Source organism: Dryobates pubescens, chromosome 9 (genome assembly GCF_014839835.1).
Source record: "Dryobates pubescens isolate bDryPub1 chromosome 9, bDryPub1.pri, whole genome shotgun sequence".
Classification (NCBI taxonomy): Eukaryota; Metazoa; Chordata; class Aves; order Piciformes; family Picidae; genus Dryobates; species Dryobates pubescens.
In genome coordinates, this window is record NC_071620.1 from 21,670,856 (window position 1) to 21,691,290 (window position 20,435).

General features: G+C 37.3%; 1 protein-coding gene across 4 annotated transcripts in view; it reads right to left on the bottom strand.

Moving 5' to 3' along the window:
• VWC2 (von Willebrand factor C domain containing 2) overlaps positions 1-20,435 on the bottom strand; it is a 75,228-nt gene that overhangs the window by 5,774 nt on the left and 49,019 nt on the right. For 2 of the 4 annotated variants that reach the window (XM_054164106.1, XM_054164105.1), the window contains exon 4: positions 15,642-16,264. The exons of 1 other annotated variant lie outside the window; for it this stretch is intronic. In XM_054164106.1, coding sequence (XP_054020081.1) covers positions 16,113-16,264 — 152 coding nt within the window. In that variant the 3' untranslated portion in view covers positions 15,642-16,112. Of the gene's footprint in view, positions 1-15,641; positions 16,265-20,435 lie in introns of those variants that run through there. One more of the 4 variants, XM_054164107.1, reaches the window with a different exon arrangement.

Sequence of the window (20,435 nt, forward strand, 5' to 3'; positions counted from 1 at the left end):
TGGAGTTGTTGTGGCTGAAGTGCAGCACTTGACACTTAATCTTGTTGAATCACTTGATGACACTACTAGTCTAACTTAAAGACAGTATATTGAGTATGTAAAGTGGAAAGACAATCGGGAAATTCTGAACATGTGCTATCTTATAAATACCAAACATGCTGCTTTGTAATAGGAGTGCCTTTCCATTACTTCAAAGTGATTTTATTACCAATTCACCACAATTTTAGCTGCTTGAACATGTTTGGCTTTTACAGGAGAGAAGCAGAAGCTGGAGTATTGCTTACTAGGTTAACTGTTAATTCAGAGGTTCTTAAAGGAGAAATGAGACAGCAGATTGGAAACACGGGAGGAGTACCAAGAAGTAATAGGTATGTTTTGGGATTCCAGCAGAGGGCTGAGGAAGTCTAAAGTAACATTGCATGCATTAAGCAGATTCCATTATGTCCACTGAAAAACCCCATAAATTTGTGGGGAAAGCTCATGATCAAAGTTCATCTTTTTATTATAGACAGGAAGATCACATTACCAGACCATGAATGAATTTGGGTTTGCTAATATGGGTGGGCACAGGACCTTGGTTTTGTTTCCTTTTTAGCTTTGTATGCATATAATTAGTCCCTGTATATAAACAAAGCACTGTCTGGATATGAAATGAGGACACTTTCTACTGTTAGACTTCATGGTTACATATTTAACATATTTTAGCCATTTAAAAGTCACATTTTAAATTTTAACTTCTATGGCTTAAAATCTTTAGTATATTCCAGTGGAAGACACTTTGTAAAAAAGGATCCAAAATTCCAGATTTAAAAAATAAACATTGCCTTTGGCTAACAAAATGTAGTAGATTAAATGGAATAGAGCTCCCTTGTGCCTTAACATATCAGCAATTCTGTGCTCCTAGTTATGCATTGATTGAAAGGAATGCTCTTCCTATCTAGGATTGTATTTGTGCAAATCTTTTTAAGTAAGAGGTCTTCCAAGTCTGTATTTTATTGATATTAAAATCATCATCATCATCATCCCCATCCCCTTATTGAACTTGGTTTCAGGACATGTTTGTAATTTTATTTGATCTAACAGGAATAGCTAATAAAGATGGAAAGTATGTCTGAAATTTAAGTGGACCTAAATAATAGTATGTAGATGGAAAAGCTGCAGTTCTATTGATGTTGGGCTGCAGATGTAATTCAAGCAAATTGCCAAGGATTAACTTTAAAAGTTCTATTTGTATAATCCTCAACACTTTCAAAGGCACTGCATAAACTCATGAAGGTTTACCTACATCAAAACCAACATACCCAGCAATTATCGGACTGTCCTGTTTCCATTCAGTTGCAACCAAGAGATTTAGTGGTTCATCCTTTGTATCTTAGACCTAACTCCTATTCTTTTGACTTTTCTTGTATTCTGACATCTTTCCATGAGAGATTCTGAAAAAATATTGTTTCCATCTAGGCAAAGCAACGTAGAGATATTTTCAAGCACAAACTGAAAGTTAGCAGGAAAGTTCAGAGCCACTGCTTTGTACATGCTGCGTTGAAAGTACTCTACAAATGTATGGGGGGATCACTGCTATCCAGGGTACAGAATACATACTCTGAAACATCCAGGCTGTACGAAGTGTTATGCTATGTATTAAATTCATTTGTTCTATGAAGTATAACATACTGGTGCAAGTTTCTTTGCTCTGATTGAACTAATTACTCTGCTATTTAACTTCTAAAATTGTTATGCTCTACTGTTTTGGGCTATTACAAACTTAAATTCTACCTTCTAGATCTGAGTAAAGCATGGATAACAGATAAAGCGATCCCTCTGTACAGCTTTGCAAAATTAAGTTGAATTTGTAAATATCTGTGACCCATTTGGAAGAATAAGGAAGGGGGAGTGGGGTGTGAGGAACAAATTATGGTATTTTGTCAATTCTCATATTAAAACGAGTGATATTACACCCCTTAGATGCTATGGAGTGGGTCCATGTTTTAAAGAGTGGCTTTTCTAGATTGCATTTTGCCCAGGAAAAGGTTCTTTTGATTGCCAAATATTGAGTCTGAAGTCTTGAGGGAGCAATGGAAAAGACAGAGAGAAAAAAAAATCTGTAGGCAATCTTTGACAGAGATGATTCCCTGCAGACATAGAAAAGGTTAAAGAAAACACTGGATTGTATATTGAATGACAGTTTGCAGAATGGAATACACTTCTAAAAGAAATAATATGGAAGAAAATAGAGACAGCATGTTAAATGTTTCCATATGTGATAGTTTTTTCAAATTTGTTGTCTTCATCAGAAAGAACTTATTTATTTTAGTACATGTCTTCCATCAAAAAATAACAAATTTCTGGAAGGGATATACAGAAATAGCAAAATGATTACAATACAGAATATTGCTGTTTAGAAAAGCATGTCTCCTTTAGGATTATTCATTTGATACAGACAGGAGTTTTGATCTGGCCTTTCTCCCAAGATATCTTACTCCGTTCTAAAATAATTTATATTCCCTTTCTCTTCAAAACACAACTTTCATCTTCGCTCTGGTGGCAGTTTTAGCATTTCAAGTAAAAACCAATAGTATTTTCCTAGATGCCATACTCCTTTATTACCTGCACCAGACAAACACTATGTAGCTCTACACCAGTGTCAATGCAAGAAACTGATCCCTGTTCAGCTGGGATCATAACAGAGACCTCTTTGGCAGAGACAAGGGCAGTCTTTCATATTTGAGGTACCCAAGAATCTGAAACAATCCATTCTGAAACTTCCTATATTGTTGAGAATGTGTTCTATCAGCATTCTCAAACACACTTTTTTCTTTAGTTGACCTGTTGGTAAAATTAGTAATTTCCTTTCTCAGTATCCACAACACCATTAAAACTAAAAGGGTGCTCTACTTATCATTTTACCTCAAGATATGAGTTTCAGTTATTCCTGACTGATGTATCCTGCATAATCTTTAAAATCTCAGAAGACTACATAGAGTCTCAAGCACTGCACATGCTCACCACTGGATCTAGTTTGCATCTGCTACTTCTTGTTCTGTCTCACTGAATCTGGAAATGATTCTGTTAACTTTTATCTGTGAAATACCTTTTGTATATCCTAGGAGACTGACCATTCTCTCACTCTAATATTGGCTTCACTGAACTAAACCACCTCAAATTCAGTCTTTTTTGGTCACATTTAATAGACCTCTGTTCAACTGTCTACTATAAGTTCTTTACATTTGTTTTCCATGCCTCAAACTTCATGCAGTAGTTCTTGGGAGACCATGCTAACATGGCAGAATTAGTTGTGATTTGCTAAAATCCCTAGAACTGCTACAAATTGAGTAGGTTCTTTACCTTGTTGATAAACCAACATTAAATTGTACTACTTTCTGCTTATCTGCATGTATTTCAGCATTCATTCATGAAATTTGTTGTTTTGTGATTTCTTGGATGTTATTTTTCCCCCCTTTTCTGAAAAATGTCCAGTCATATGTTAGCATCAGTCACAGGGTATCACTGCAAAATACACTGTAAAGATACACTGTAAAGCACTGTAAACAGATTACCATCTGTTACCCTTTCATGGACCAGTTCTATTTTAGAACATGGAAACAGACAGTAATCAGACTTTCTAATTTAAGTACATTAAACTTTGAATAGAGAGAATGTTCCTAGTCTTTAGGTCTTGATAAGGATATGACAGAATGGAAAAGGTTATGGAGTAGGGCCAAGAACATGGAGAAACAAACAAACAAAACCCAAACCCAATGCATATCCCATATGGGTTTCATAAACAAACCTACTCCTCATCCAGCAACACAGCTGGATGCTCAGTCACACCTGTTCTCTTTCCTCTATTATAATTTTTAGAATATGTAGTTTCATGTAGGGTTCTAGTAGTTCTGGTTCCTTCTTGGTGTTGTCCATTGCTCTGCGACCAGTGCATCATTTATTTCACACTGACATCATACAATTTGTGCACTAAGCATAACCCTTTCATGTTGTTCTTCCCCTGATCTGGGAGCCATTGAGTGACCAACGAAGGCACAAACCCCTTCAGCAATAAGATTCCAGAAATGCAGAAGGCGGAGAATCTCAGAAGTCCTCCCAGAAGTCCTTTATTGCTGTATTGTAGAATCCCTTACATTAGAGAGTCTCATAGTGTCCTTAACAGCAGAACTCCAGGAAGCCCTTAACAGATGAAGCAGTTAACAGAAGTCCTGAGTATATCCCTAGCAGCAGCCCTCCACCAAAGCCCTTGCCAAAAGTAGCAGCTAACAGAAGTCCCTAGCAGTCCTAACCCTGCAAGCCATTCCTAACCTAAGTCCCTAGCTCAAGTCCTTAACCAAAGTAACTATTGCTCAGAGTGGCTGTTTGTATACTCTTTGTTAGCAATCCCTTAACCAGTAAAATCCAACCACATATGCAAGATAAAACTTTTTCTTAATAAGAGGTGTCAAGGAGGTGGCTTCTGCAGCATGTTCCAATCAAGGGGTGCCAATGTGAGGATGTCATTCTTGGCACACATGGAGTCACTGCTTTGCTCTACGCAGCATGCTAAGGAATTGGTCAGCTAAGGAATCATGCACTCTGCATGTGTCCAGCAGCTGCCCTCAGAACAGTGGCTGCAACACTTTCACTCACTGCAACATCTACTAATCTAAATTCCCTGTATTAGAACTTGCATTCATTTTCATCCTCATACTTCAGTCTCATGCTCTTTTATAACATAATATATGCTCATTTGTTTTTGCCCACCTCTGCTTTTATATTAAAATGGCATTGACGTATTCACACCCCTACTCCATTTTGTTTTAATTCTCTTTCAATTAAACATGCTAATCTGACTAGTCACTCTGTGATCTATCTATCTATAGAGAAATCTTTTTGGTAGAAAATACTGGTGGGAAAACATATTAAGACATGTGAAAATTACATCAGTTACTAGATAAGCCTCAGGCAGAAGCCTTTACTGAGTGTGGCAATGACTTAAAGACATGGAGTTACTAGTGATTAATAACTCCACTTAGTCTTATGCCTCTGTAAAGCAATCTTGAATAAACAGAATTGATGAGTACCAACATTTTAGAAATTATCACAAATTATTTAGTCTTAATGCTAATGTTTTTCTGTTTTAAGGTGCCATTTTATGTTAAATAAAGCATGTTATTCCAAGATAAATTGATTAAATACTTTGATAATAGCTACATGCGGTATGATCCACCACTACATCTACATTTTACTTGATATAGGCAATTGAGTTGCTTTCATGTCATCAAAAATTCTAAATATATTTTTCCTGATTTATGAACTTTTTTTTTTGTTTGAGTTTGTTTTTTCTTAAGATCAGATGGAGCTGTGAGGCTAATACAGTACAAAATATCCTGTGTCTTAGGGCTTCTCTGGAGAGACAATTTGGTATCATATGCTACACTGGCTTTATGGATTTTTTTTATGTGTCCTGTACAATTATTCTGTAGAGCTTGTGGTATTTTTAATAACTAGATCATGATTAGCCAGTTCTAATATGGTTTTCTTCAGTTCTTTCAACAGTATGGTGATTATTTGTATTGCTGAAATATAGTAAGTTGAAAGTTCAACAGAAATACATTATTCAAGAGAATACTGATATAGTCCTAAAAATCAGAGGAATGCAAAATACTAGTTTGCTTATAGGGTATAGGAAAAAATTAAGATGTTGCATGTCTTCAGTTTGTAAGGTGTGAAGTAGCAAGTACACAAAATAGGCTCTAAAGAGAGTATTTCGTTAAGATGTTTATTCTTTCATTGTGAAAGTATACCAATAGCAGTTTTCCATTAGTAAAAAGATTATCAAGTTTACTGGTTAAATAAACTTTCCAGCAGCTGGCTAAATAAGCTGCAGGTCCCTGCTTCAGGTTCCTTTTTCACTTTCATGCTTTCTGATGGACTGCAAACAGATGGCACTTCTGAGAACTAAATTTTTTTATCCCATTGTAAAAGAAGTCTAACTTGCTCCAGTTAAATAAATTGAAAATTCTGAAGGATTAAGTAGAAGTGTGCCTGTATTCTTCAATAAAAGAGTAGAATTACTCCTTGGGTATACAAGATGATTAGACTTCCAGACAGAAAGACTGGAAAATCCCTTTAGTTACATGTATTTGCAAAGTTTTCTCTTTCCCATAAAGCTATCTTTGTCTGCCTAAAATGTACAAAATAGGCAAGGTTTTGACATCATCTGAGAGACTTCTGTAACTCTTACATTTCATTACGACCTCTAAAACTCTCTTCAGTCAATAGAAGTGGCAAGCTAGTAACAGGCACTGGGGATTCAAGTGAATCTTGCCAGCTTCAACAAATGAAGATAAAGCAAACCAAGTACTTAAAATCCTGCAGAAGTTTTGTGCAGCAGTGGCTAAGAAGTTATTATTAAGTGAGGTAAAACCACCAACTCTGCAAAAGGAAGGTCAGTCTTAATTACCTCTGCATATGGAATACTAATGCTGTTAATTAAAGATCTATCCTAAGAGAAGGGCTAGCATTGCCAAATTTGAGTATGATTCAGGATAGTCATAATTGAATAGCTCAGATTCTGCCTTTTTTCTGCAAAGAGCATAATTCTAAGTTAGTCATTTGTGATGAAGCCATTCTGCAGACAGACTGTGAAGAACTCATCAAATGACAAGATAAAATAGGAAAAAAAAAGGTTTCATTTGGAACATTCTGCATCATACACTGATTTGATGTATTATTTTTACACTATTTAAAAATAATTCTCAAAACTTAGATTTCAGCTTTGTACTCTATTACATATACAAGCATTTATAGCCATTTAAAAACATTATTGGATATAGGCCATATTGAAATGTAATTGATGGACGCACTCCCTGAAAGCAGATGGTGTGAAAAGTCACAGAGAAAAATACAACGTAGTAAATAGATGATGTATAAAATACATACAATGTTTTCAGTATCAGCTAGCAGAATGCTGGCAAAAAATAATCTGATCTTTCTTCAAATAGATACAGACACATTTTAAATATTTAAAATATAATGATTTTTTTTTTCCATTAATATTGATTAAATTTACAGTGAGGGTGGTGAGACACTGCAACAGGTTGCCCAGGGAAGGTGTGGGTGCCCCATCATTGGGAGTGTTCAAGGCTGGGTGGACAGAGCCTTGAGAAACCTGGTCTAGTGAAAGGTCTTGCCAACCATGACAGGGAGGTTGGAACTAGATGATCTTTAATTTCCTTTCCAACCTAATGCATTCTATGATCCTATGAAATTCCATGCATTTTTGTCCATAGGCATCCCAGGATCATACACTCCTAGTAACAGAATTGTCTTCCATGTGACAAAGCAACAACGTGCCAATGCCTGAGGGATTTCACCCTTGCAGTAGCTCTTATGTATTTTAACATTGTAATATTAACAATTACCTTCTAGATGTGTATACATTGGTTTGGTTATTCAATACAATTTACTTGGTTTTAACAAATAATGATTCATCATCATACTGCTAAAATGTTTTAGGTCATACCACTTAAAACTACATGTCTAAGGTCTTTAGAACATCTCATAGGTTAATACCAATAGAGATAGCGAACTATTTCAATTAGAAGAAGAAAATACGAAAAATAGAGGTATTTTGCATACTTTGTCCTTTGCTGATAGACCTCAGCACTTCTTGACACGGACTGGTGTAAGAAGTCCACTTTGTAGTTTTCATCTACCTGTCCATCCAGTTGCTCATTAACAGGATTAACAGTGGACAGCTCATGGTGTATATCCAGTACTGAAAGGTGCAATGTAGCCTCAACTGCAAAAGCATCCTAAAAACTTTCTTTCATGATGAATTATAGTCTCACTACTGATCAGTTAGTAACTTCTTTCCAAAGAATTTAAAATTCCACTTGGGTCAGTCATCTGTTCCATCTTTAAAGAGTCCATGTTGAACATAATATTTTTGTTCCTACCTGAAGAAAACAAACAGTAACATAAAATAACCAAGGTACTTTTTATGATATTAATTTCTTTACCTTTCTAAGACTGTTGACAATTACCAAATGGTTGGTTCAATGCATTCTTTTTTGTTGTCATTCAATAACAGCCTCATTTAAGTTGTATTCAGCAACAGAATGTTGTTTAAAATCCTATTGGTTTTGTATTTGTGGATCAGACCATTATAGAGTTTATACTCTGTTTACCCTTAGCCCTTTTTCCTGTCTAGGTCTTATATAAAAGTGAGCTAGATATGAAGGCCATTTTTAGTTCTGTTGTATCTGGAAAATGGGATTTGAAGCTGTGTGTTTTGTCAAACACAAAAAAGAACTACAGGTTTAAATCTGCATGTCTTTAGGAACTGTACTCTGAGAAAAAGGAATGAATACTATGCCACATCAAAGAATTTTTTGTCAGCATGATGAATTATCCTACAGTACTATATTATAAGCATCCCACTAATATATTGTTTATGTGACAGAGCCTGAAGCTCCAAATATATTATATTTTGATGTGCAGGACATAAGAAATGGAAGCAGTACAATCAAAAGTAACTAGCAAGACTGCATGATTCATTTTTCTGGTTTGAATGAACTAAAGTAGCTTTAATAAAACATATGCAACTAAGGCGATTGGAAAAAAAAGGAAAACAAGCATTATTAAGATTCTACAGAGTGACACTGTTTATTGCTCAAGCACTAATATAAACAGCAAAACTAGCAGAATATATAAAGTAGCTCTTTTTATCAAATATTATTTGAAAATAGTTGGGAAACAGCACGTGAAAAAAATGCTTTGCAGTTAAGAAATTAAACTCTTTAATTCATAGACTTACTAAAGGCACCCTATTCCTTATTTTTGTGTGGCAATTAGACATTAACAAACCACTGTGTCGTTACATTAGGCCGAGGCACTGCTCATCCACACGTTAACTCCCCAATTTCCCCTTTACAACAGCACTACAGTAGTTAGCATGAGTTTGAATTATTAACGGGTAAAGAGAGAGCATAGTGTGCAGTATTGTCTTTGTGAACATACAGACTTTGTTAAAAAACCCCACCATACTAAGTGATATCAGCACATGGAAATTCTTACAGTATAGTTTTCAAATTAATTTTGGAATTGCTCTCTGAAATGCAGCCTTTTCAAGGCAACAGCAACATACATTAAGCAGCATTATGGCACTGTAATATATTTAAATTCCTCTCATACATCAGAAACAGAAAGCTGTTTGGCAGAACATTTCAGCAATTCAAGGCATTTACAGAATTGTATCTATACTTTGTGGGAGAATAAAAAAACTGATGTAGTGTTCACTGAGGTATTATAAACACTAGCACAGACTTTCTTCTCCATCCATACATCCATGGATTCTATCAGAATTTAGAAATGACATGTTTTGGTCCTCCTGATAGGTGAAATTCACCTTAATTCACAAAGTTCGCATGCCCTGTAAGGCTTACTGAAAAAAAGTAAAGTAAGTGGTTAAGAAGGCTTGTCTTTAATTCCGCCTGCTATGAACACAAGCACATATATTTGTGAATAGCTTCTCATACTCACTGATTGCAGTAAAAAACAGATGCTTTATTATAGGTTCAATCTGTGGAAGAAATCCTGACCTCAGTTAACATTATGAATTTGGGCTTCCAAATTGCTCTCGGTTTATGCTGGTTTATCCAAGAAAAGAATTCTCATTTGTCAATGCATACACGCTGTACATATATACAAATATACTTCTCCCATTGCTAAAGTATTTTAGGTTTGCTTTCTTGAGTGGCTGGAGCAAGAAGAAACACATTGACTTGCATAAAAAAACCATGGAAATAGGTTTCGCTTGTTTATCTCTTCCCCCAAATAATTACACGTTGAACTTGTTTTCATTTCTTGATGTTACATCTGCTGGGCGTTTGCTGTTTTTCCACATTGTGTGTGAACAGGTAAACAATAAATTTTTATACTTCCTGTAACTGATAATTGATATAACATTTTTGAGTTTTCCTGTAATTGCATTAAAAGTGTATACAATGAATAAGGCACATATTATATATGAGTAACAGGAAAAACATACTACATTTATTTTTGCTCTGCTTTGGGAGTTGTTTAATATGACATTTCAAAGGACTGAAAATTTACATTTTCAGTGTGGTTGAGCAGAAGTATTTTTTAAGATGAAAGAGGATTGTGGGATGGCATGGCTCTCTTCTCAAAACTCAAAAAGTTACAAATTTTCTGAAGTAGTACTTACTTTTATCAAAAACTGATGAAACTTTTGAATTCTTGGATAGCCAGAAAAACTTGATACATAAATACTGTCCCCTTGGTTTGTATTTTTGTTTTTAATGCAGCAGGAATACAGAGCAGAAGGTGTACTTTTGCAGACAGAAAACACGGGCTGTGAAGAAAATTCATTGCCTGATAAGGGGAATAAATGGAGTGTTGAGTTGCATTAGATTCTTAAATAATACATGCCCTTAGGTATTACAGCTACCATCAAAAGTATAATCAAATACTTTACCTATTCTCTTCATTATCTTTATCAATGGTCTGGACAAGGGGATTGAATGCATCCTCAGTAAGTTTGCAGATGACACCAAGACGGGAGGCAACATTGATCTGCTAGAGATTAGGAAGGCTCAACAAGGAGATGCAACAAGGATAAGTACAGAGTCCTGCATCTGGACCACAATGACACCATGCAAAGCTACAGGCATAGGCCAGAGTGGTTGGAAAGCTGCCAGACAGAGAAAGGCCTGGGGGTGTTGACTGATAGATGGCTGCACATGAGCCAGCAGTGTGACCAGATGGGTAAAGCAGCCAACAGCATCTTAGCCTGTATCAGGTATAGCATGACCAACAGGGAAGTGATTGTCCCCCTGTACTCAGTACTGTTGAGGCCATACCTTGAGTACTGTGTTCAGTTTTGGGGCTCTCACTACAAGAAAGCCATTGAGGTGCTGAAACAGGTCTAGAGAATGGCAACAAAGCTGGTGAAAGGCCTGAAGAGCAGGTCTTATGAAGAGAAGCTGAGACTGGAGTTATTAGTCTGCAGGCTGAGGGGAGACCTTATGACTCTATACAGAAGTTGGAGCAAGGTGGTTTCTTCTCCCAGTAACAAGCAACAGGACGAGAGGAAATGGCCTCAAGTTGCATCATGGGCAGTGTAGATTGAATGTTAGAAGAAACTTCTTAACTGATATAGGCTCCCCAGGGACATGGTTGAATAACCATCCCTGGAGGAGCTTAAAACACATAGATATGCTGCTAAGGGACACAGTTTGGCACCAGACTTGGTAGAGTTAGATAATGGTTGGATTTGTTGATCTTTGGCCTTTTCCAACCAAAACAATTGTATGATTTGATGATTCAATGATAGTATAGTTACACCACATGAGAATAAAAGATTGTTTTCCAAGGGAGGGAATCTTTCATCACAGCTTTTCTTTATTGTTGAATTCTACTAAGTCTTTAATTCAATGTAATTTAAAAGTGGCTTTAAATTTTAAACCACTGGACATAACCTTTACTATCATCAATACATTGCTGAATATAGTTTCAGCTGTTACAGGCTGCTCTCATCTCCTTCCTGAAGGACAGAGACTCCACAACATCTCTGGTCATCATCCTCCAGTATTCAATCACCTTTACAGCATTATTTTTTTTTTCCTCCCCATCTCCAACCAGAATTTCCTGTATCTCAATTTGTGCCTAAATACATTTCTCATTTACTTTTGTATGATACTCTTTCAAAATCTCCCTATGAAATACCCACATGATATTGAGCTATGCTCTTTTTTTTGAACATTCCTCTCTCTCATACCTTTCATTTTTTCCCCCTTTTCCCTCCTAAATCTCAAGTTAAGTATTTCAATGAGTATCAGCACTTCCATTTTTTGTGCTTTGAGTAGCATAAAGAATCCTATTGCATATTAACTGTACAATTTGATAATTACCTGAAGCCATCATCTCTTCAGGCACCTACTTAAACAGATTTGAAGCCAAATTACTGACTGCATAGTGCACTCCTACAAAAACGGATGAGGCCAAACCAAGAATTAATTTGTCTTCATTTCAACTCAGAAATAAGCAGAAGCAAGTGAATTAGAAGCAGCTGCATATGATCATCCAAGAAGAATATTAATTATCCAAACAACAAACCTTTAAATACAAAATTATTCATGAGCCATCACTGAGTCCAGAAATAAGACACAACCCACCTGCAAGGCTGAAGATCTCATATGCAGGATGCGTAATACTGTTTACACTGAAGCAAAACCCAGCTGAGTACCTAGACTTCAGTATGAAAGCCAATATTCGCTGGAGTTTGGTTCACTGGAAATGATGCAGACGCGTTTTATCTTATTTTTAATAGTAAACATGAACAGGTATATTACTTGACCAAATCATAACAGTTAGGTAACTACATGTGGCTACCCCAGTGTTTCTGGGTTTTTGTTTGTTTGTTTGTTGTTTTTTTGTGTTTGGTTTTTTTTTTTTAACTGAAATCAGTTTAAAGGTGAATGGCTTCTTACCGCATTTCATAATGCCTAATGTTTAAGGAAAGGAAAACTACTCTTTTAAGCCTCTGTCTGTGTAAAGCTACATTATACAGCAGGCTTCAATCTTGGCTCCCCAGCTTTATTGCTGAGGGCTCGCATGCTGCTTGGTGCAGTCACCAGTTGGGCATTTGGCGTTCAGAGTCTTTTGGTATGTTTGCCTCTGTTGCCTCAGCTGCTGACAGCATCACCACCTACTACAATACTTTGGCTATTGCTGAACAGTGAGTGCATATGCTCAGGGTCTTCCATCCCCAACAAAAAGACCAGGGATGCACAACAACTTGGGTCACTGTGCCTGGTCACCCTCCCAAACTAACCAAAAAAAAAAAATTCCATGGTATATAATGTTCTGCTCCAGAGTAAACTGAAGAGAAGCAAGGTTTGTTTCTGTGATCAGTGAACATTGCCTATCTTTTGCTTGGGAACCGGTTATCCACTGGTCTGCCCATGGGAGATGGCGACTGATTGCCATTGCATCAGTTCTTTTGGTTTTGCTTCAATTTCTCTGCTTATTGAATTATAATCATCTTGACCCCTGAGTTTTCTTGTTTTCACTCTTCCTTTCTTTTCCCCAGCCCCACTAAGGGTGGGCAGTGGGGGAGTAATTGAGCAGGTGCATGGTGCTCAGCTACTTTCCAGGGTAAGCCCACGGCATGCTGTGTGCCAACTATGGTTCAACAATTGGGCAAGGCCAGTGAGACCTGCCCAAGAAGAGTCATGCAGCCCATTTCTCCATCTCAAGGGTAAACAAATTGCTCTCTTGTGGTTAATAATACTACAAGTCAAAGCTAGATGTGGCTACATCTCAGTATAAAAGAGTTCATTTTGACTTCATTCACTCTATATATATATATTTTCTCAGAAGATAATTATGTCTCCAAATATAGTAATTTTAAGAAATGACACAGAGCTGAGTGTAAAGATGAGTTATCCAAAGAAATTCTATGTAAATAGGAAAGGACCAATTTATTACTACAGTAAAAATGACATTAATATGTTGGTGCCAAGACTGAAAGACAAGAAAACATTTTTGAAAAAATGTTCAACAGAAAGTATTTATAAAAGCTACACTAGAAACACACACTAAAATATCCTTAACTTTGCACTCACTACTTCAATAAAGACAGAACTTCCCAAAAGAGCAGAAATTCAAGCTTTGGGAAACAGTGTGAGGCTTCACAAGAACCTCCAGTGAAGGAAAAGCAAAGGGTGACTAGTCTAAAATGAGATTTCCAAAAACTCAAACATTACAGCCAGACATTGAAAGACACAAATTCTGAGTCTCATAATGTTGCTGAAAACATGTATCTCTTAATGAGACACTAAGCAGCTGAACTGGAAAGGCAATTCCACACTATGTTGCAAGTCCACCTTTTTTTTTCCTTTTAATTGTGCTACCCAGCAGCTTCCTACGTTAATACTTCCACTTGTCTCAAGACGACATACACAGAAGACCATTGGCACTCATAGCACTCTCTCAGAGCTGTGCAGATAATTAATTTCAATAAGCAGAAGCCTACACAGCCATGAGGCATGGGTCCTGCTGATTTAGGAACTAGCTTTCTGTCACGTGAATACTGAATCTTGTGAAATGGATAGGGATAGTTAAAAAATACCATTTTTAGCCAAATAATACCTTCTTTACTCCCAAATAAGCACCATCCTTATGTGTTAATAATAGGTGAATAAGGTACTGTTTTTACATTCAAGTGTTCAATTAAGTTCTTATGTTTGTATCTGGAAGTGTACTTATGGTCTAGGTACACAACCAGATGTGAAACACGTCTTCCTCTCTCTCAAGACAAAGAAATACCTATACTCTATGTCAACCTTCACTGCCATCAGCAGAGTGAATGACAGCCCAGGTGTTTCCTGTATCTCTGCTAGGAATTGCAGCAACTGTGAATCAGTATTTCTACTAAAATGTTTACAAGTGTGCACACTCACTTCAGGGAAAGTTATTCAGTTGATATTTCTATGATTGATAATTATTTGAATTCAGTAATCTGTGTTTCTCCCATTTTTGTGACTAGACTAATACTATGCATGGCACTGCCACAAGACTGCCTGTGCAAGATTTCTGATTCTGTGATTTCTCTTCTGTACCATCACAGGGAAAAATAATGCCTAGTGATAGACAGACACATGCTTAAAATAGAGATGTCAGGTGATAACTGGGATCCACTGAAGTCACTGTCAAAAGTCCCATAGTATTCAGAAGTACCAGAAAATCTTGTAGATGGTAATTAGGTTACAACACCAGAGTAAGTGGCAAAGGGTAGGTAAGAATTCAAGCAATTGCCTTCTGATTTTGGATTTTGACACATTGTCTTCCCTCTAGCAAAAGCTTAAAGGTAAGCCTATGTTTAAAATGTTTTCTTGAGTCATTGCTTTAACAGGTATTCAGACCAGGAATAAAGTAGTAGTTGAGGATATCCAAGCAAAATGAATCTAAGCAAAGGCTGTCAGTGGCTGAACCAGGGAGATGCGATTTACCTCACATGTAGTCAAAGCCAGATTCTGTGCTAGAAATCCTTTGATTCAAAGAGCTGGTTCAAAACACTTTTCCTTGACACAATGTCACAAACCCTGCAGAGACCGCCAGAAAGAACCAAAATCTCTAACCAGCAAGAACATGGCCTAGGGAATAGCACAGCTACAAACCAGCTCTCCTACCCCTGGATTAACAACATAGAACTAAATCAGTGAAGCCTTGTTTGGCTACTCCAGCTCTTTCTTCCAAGCAGCATGTCTCTACATCTGTTATGTATTACATTAACAACACCATGTGTTTCCTTACCATCATTTCCACCAGATAGGTGATATGATATTGTTTACATCACAGAGAACAGGTCTTGATGAAATGTGTTATGTTTGAACTGAGTATCAGAAATGAATTTAGTCTGATTATAATTTTATAACAGCTATGAGAGACCCGTTTTGTATTACCCACTGTCCTAATTTATGTTGGCCATCAACCACTACATAAGCACCAACCAAGAGAAGGAGCTGACCCACTTCTACAGTACAGAAATATTAATGAGTGCATGTTCTCTGAAAGCATATTCTGCACCTTTTTTTTCAAAAGTAAGAATGTCAAAGTTCTTTTTTCATATGCTGGCTCTTTTCTGGCCCAAATAAAGTGGAAGTAAACAAACAAAAAAGGCTAAGAAAACCCTCACATGATTAAACTAGAACAGAAATATAATATTTTAGCCATGATGCATGTATACAACAGGACAGGCAATGATACAGTACTTTAATTTGTATTGTCTATATAAAACATTTATTTTTAAGCTCTATAATAGTATTATAGAAATACATAGAATATTTTATAGAGTGTATTTTAGTGTACTCACTGTGAAAATAACACATTTAAGACAGGTATTCTTATGTCTAAATGTTTTAAATATATGCACTTCTTTGCCTTGCAGTTTAATGTTACTTAAAAAAGAAAATATCGGTGTTTTATTCTTTGCTCCTCACCAGAATCTTCTCATTCAGATTTCCCTGGGTCATCTAGGGTGCTCACTGCTGTGAGATATTTTATAAAAACCACGAAGAGTACTTAGGTTTCTGGATTTCCTATATTTGTTTGCACTCATGTCTAGTGCACATAGCTTGCCGTTCAATTCTCCAAGTGCCTTCTTCGTAAGTACAGTGACATATAGTGCATTCATCAGTTTTCACCTCCCGGCCTGCTGGAATGACAGTGGTTTCTGCAAAGCAGTTTGGGCCTAAAAAGAGGAAAAAGTTTATTATGTGATACTCATAGCACACTGTAATCCAGCATAGTTCAGCTTTAGTGTCCAGCACAGAAAACCTAACACAAAGTAACACTATGCACATTAAACAAACATGAGCATCACACACAAGGCATAGTCAGCCAAGAGAGCAAGGACCCTGCTCTCCAATGTGGCTGAGTGTTCAGTACGGACTGTCTTGCCCTCCGCAAGGGAAGGTGCAATAAAGCCTTTCTGTGAAACATGCAACTGTGACAGAGACTTGGGCACAAACTGACAATACAGATTAACACAGACTTAAGCTAAAGTCAGCTACTGATAATGCAGTAGCGCTACTGCAGGTTACTAGAAAGCTGATCATAAACATTAGTACTTTTTTTCCCCCTGTTGGAAATAAGCATTGTATTTTGTGGAGCAATTAAAGGATTGGATTAAGTGGGGTTTTTTCATTTAATAAGAAAATAGTCCTTTTCCAATAGAATGGAATAGCTCCAGCCTCTTCTGAATTAAGACCTTGTTTTAATGTATAAAATCAAATATTTCATTTTATGTCAGTCAGCAAGTCTATAAACACATACTTTCATTGTACACCAAAAGAAATCTCCATTTCCAAGGATGAGGCAACAATTCACCATCACAAAGCTAACAAGACAAATCTGGTTCTTTAAAAGGCTGTGCCAGAGAAGGCTGTGAGTGTTGTCTTATTTACATTTCTTTTAAAATATAAGGTCTCCTTCTTTGTTGCAAATCCACATGCATTTGTAAAGCAGAACTAAACCCCACTAAACATCTCCTATCTATATACTGTTGTGTCTTCAGGGGAACTTGGCCCTTCCATTCACTAAACACACATAACAGCTGTTCAGGCAGGGCCTGGCCACTCAACAGTGCTTTGATATCACTATCCATCAGGGTAGGATGTACAGTAGGGGCCACCATATATTGATCTGATACGGCTGAAACTCTTGAAAGAAGATGAGTATGCCAAATGCTTCTCCACTGCCAACCTTTTTGCCACCCCCCACCAAAAAAAAATAAATATATATATACATAAAATCACAGATGAGGCTCAGTCTTTCACTGCCAAAGAACTACTCTAAGACCTAAGCCAAACAGTATGGCTTCTTCTTCTAAAGAAATGCATTTATGTTTAAGTGCTTCCTCTGAAAACCAAAAGTAGGGGCATGTTGCACATTTTAATGCATAAATCAAATGGTTCACAAAACAATTTTAATAGTCATCTCTTTGGATCAGGTTGTGTCTGTGCAATGACAGAGCAGCCCGAGAATTAGATGCCAAACTGACAATTATGAAAGACTTTCCTCAATGAAGAGCTACCTCTACAAAAGACTTGTAAGACTTGCAGAAGTTTCCTTCACCAAACTGTACTCAATCTTCAGAATACTTAAGCCAGAACTTTGGTTTAGCACTGACTGTTATCAAGTGTCACTAATACATGGCTTCTTCCATAGTACTGTGTGGCTTCTTGCCCATTGAAGGCTTTGGATGCAGAACGGATAGCAAAATACAGGACATCTTATGTAAAATTACCTGCTTTACTAACCTAATGTTAACTGTGAAACTTTTGTGTTTGCAGCCCCCTCAGTCCGTCCATGAAAAGTATCACTGGGCTGGACAACACAGGAAGGAGGACTTGGGGTGGAAGACATGTTCCAGGGTCCCACTGCACACTGGCAGGTGCGGCACCTAGCTTTTAACTGAGATAAAGCAGCATTATTAACTAGGCTGTCTTTGGTGGAACTTTGAAAGATTTCATCTCTCATCTACATAATTCTGTTTCAATTAAATACACTATTTCTTGCACCTAATAAACTTCTATTCCAAGATGGATTCATGCACACATTAGGTAAAGATACCTGAATGTTTTGCATGTTGGCCTGCGATAGCCCCATGATTCATAAAGCTATATGACAAAGATTTAATATAGTAAAAACTGAACTGACTTTCCATGGAGAATTTGTAAGAAACCTGCAAGACCACTTGAAATTTAAATACTGTGTAAAAGGCACAAGAAAAACAAAAGTGATGTCAGTCCACTGTTCAGGATTTATTTCATTCTGGTAAAGTAAATGTTACAGGCTGTACTTGGTTATAAAAAACAACCAGGGAGTGAGATTAAAATGGTGCCATGCAGGTAAAATAATTCACTAGGACTCAGAATATAAATGCTTCCATCCACAATTAGCAGCACCTTAATACCATGTGTGACAAGTCCTTCTTACATCAGTTAAGACTATCTTGCTGTGTCTTTACATTTAGATTGTTTAATATAGGTGAATATTGGTAAATCTAGAGATGAGCAATAATCATCTACTTGAGAGAGAGACCCTACAAAAGAAATGGCAGCAAAAAAATATTTTATCATGCAACTTTTCTACAGAAAATTGGCTATCTTCTGTTTCTGCATTTGCACTCATTACTGCAACTGCAAATCCTACAGAGTACTTAGACTAGCACTAGTCAACTGGCATCCTTGCCTCATCTTTTTCTTTGTAATATTGCATGCCCACAATATTGTGGTTAATGTCACAGAAAAGGTCATAGATGAAAAGGCTGAACTGACTGTATTACTGCAGCACCATGCACTTAAATGTCAATATAGTACAGTGTCCAAACATGGGAAATTAATTCCACAGCTCTCCTTTTATCATTTCTCCAAACCTTCAGACCTCTTCTAGAGGAAAAAAACCCTAAGCTTCAGCCTAAACCTCATTCAACTTTGCAGCTGTATGAGCTGGTCCTGCTACTGGTGTCCTGTGGCTCCTTTCCCACCAACAGGCAATGCTCGTCTCTTTCCTTCTCCCCTGATGAGCAGACACAGAAACCAGACTTACATGGCTGGACTGGCCAGAGGCTGATGGAATGAGGGGTGGCAGCTATGGGATGCTTGGTGCAGGGCTGCCTCAGCTGCACCTGCACATCTGGCAGCCCTTCCTCAGCTCTTGACAGTTGGATAGACAGTGCTGATGAAGCAGTTAGTATCCTGATTATTTGTTTGCCTAAAAGGACAGTGAGGAAACTGAGGAATTGAAGATCCAAAGCACAGCAAGGAAAGAAGGAAGGACAGGCACAGAAAGGCTGTTAGCCTCCAGAGTGCCATTTTCCTCACTCTCCCTTCACAGAGAGGCAGAAGTCAGTGTGTCCTCCACATTGAGAGTGAATAAGCTGCCCCACAGATATGGCATTTACTGGAACTACTACTTTACTTAAAATTGGGCAGTTTATATTGATTTAACAAGGTTTTCAGCACGTGGAAAGTATTTCCGAGTAAAAAGGGGTTGTTCAAACCCCAAGGCAGTGGTGGGCTTTCTGAACAGATATTGCTGTTGAAGGACAAGTGAATTTCTTCTCCTTGGTCTACAAAGCAGGCCACATGCTTTCCAAGCTCCTTCCTGCTTGGTAACACCATTACTTAGGCTGATGTTAGTACCAAATAATTGTACAGTGAAGCAGTGGCTTGTTTGTGTTTGTTTGATGTATAGTATGAACCTCCTAGGTCCCATCCCTGACTGCATACACATACAGAGCTCTAACGAAGTCAGCAGAGCTGTGCAGGTTCATGACAGATGAAGACACTGACACAGAACTCTTAAACCCAGCAGAATGCTTAGAATTCATACAATATGTCATACCAAGTGCAGCCTGAAATCTACCATGACATCATTTGTTTTCCTCAAGTATATACCAGTGCTGTCAGACTCCTCTTGAGCCACCCCATGCTGGTATCAGCAGAGACTTCTTTCCTAAGGCTGAGGCACAGTTACTGCCATCTCAGTGATGTCTTGAAGCAGTAAATTCAGTGCAAATCCTCCACTCTCACACTGAGCACCAGACTGCCATGCAGCTCTTAGCTTCCCTTCATCTGAAACAGTAGATCTTAGCTTCCAAAAGCAACATTTATAGTGGGATGTTAGCAACCAGGAACATTTCATAGTTAATTCACTGAGCTTTTATAACTGCATCCTCACATCTTAAATGTTTAAAAATAGCATTGGGGTAAGTGTTGCTATCATGGTGTTTTTCAAAGTTCTTGTGCTGATCCTGCGGAAAGTTTCAAATGACTTTTAAGTTATGCTTCAGTGTTTTCAAATACAACAACCTCATTAAAGTGCAAATTTTGTTATTTTGGAAGAAAACAGCCAGT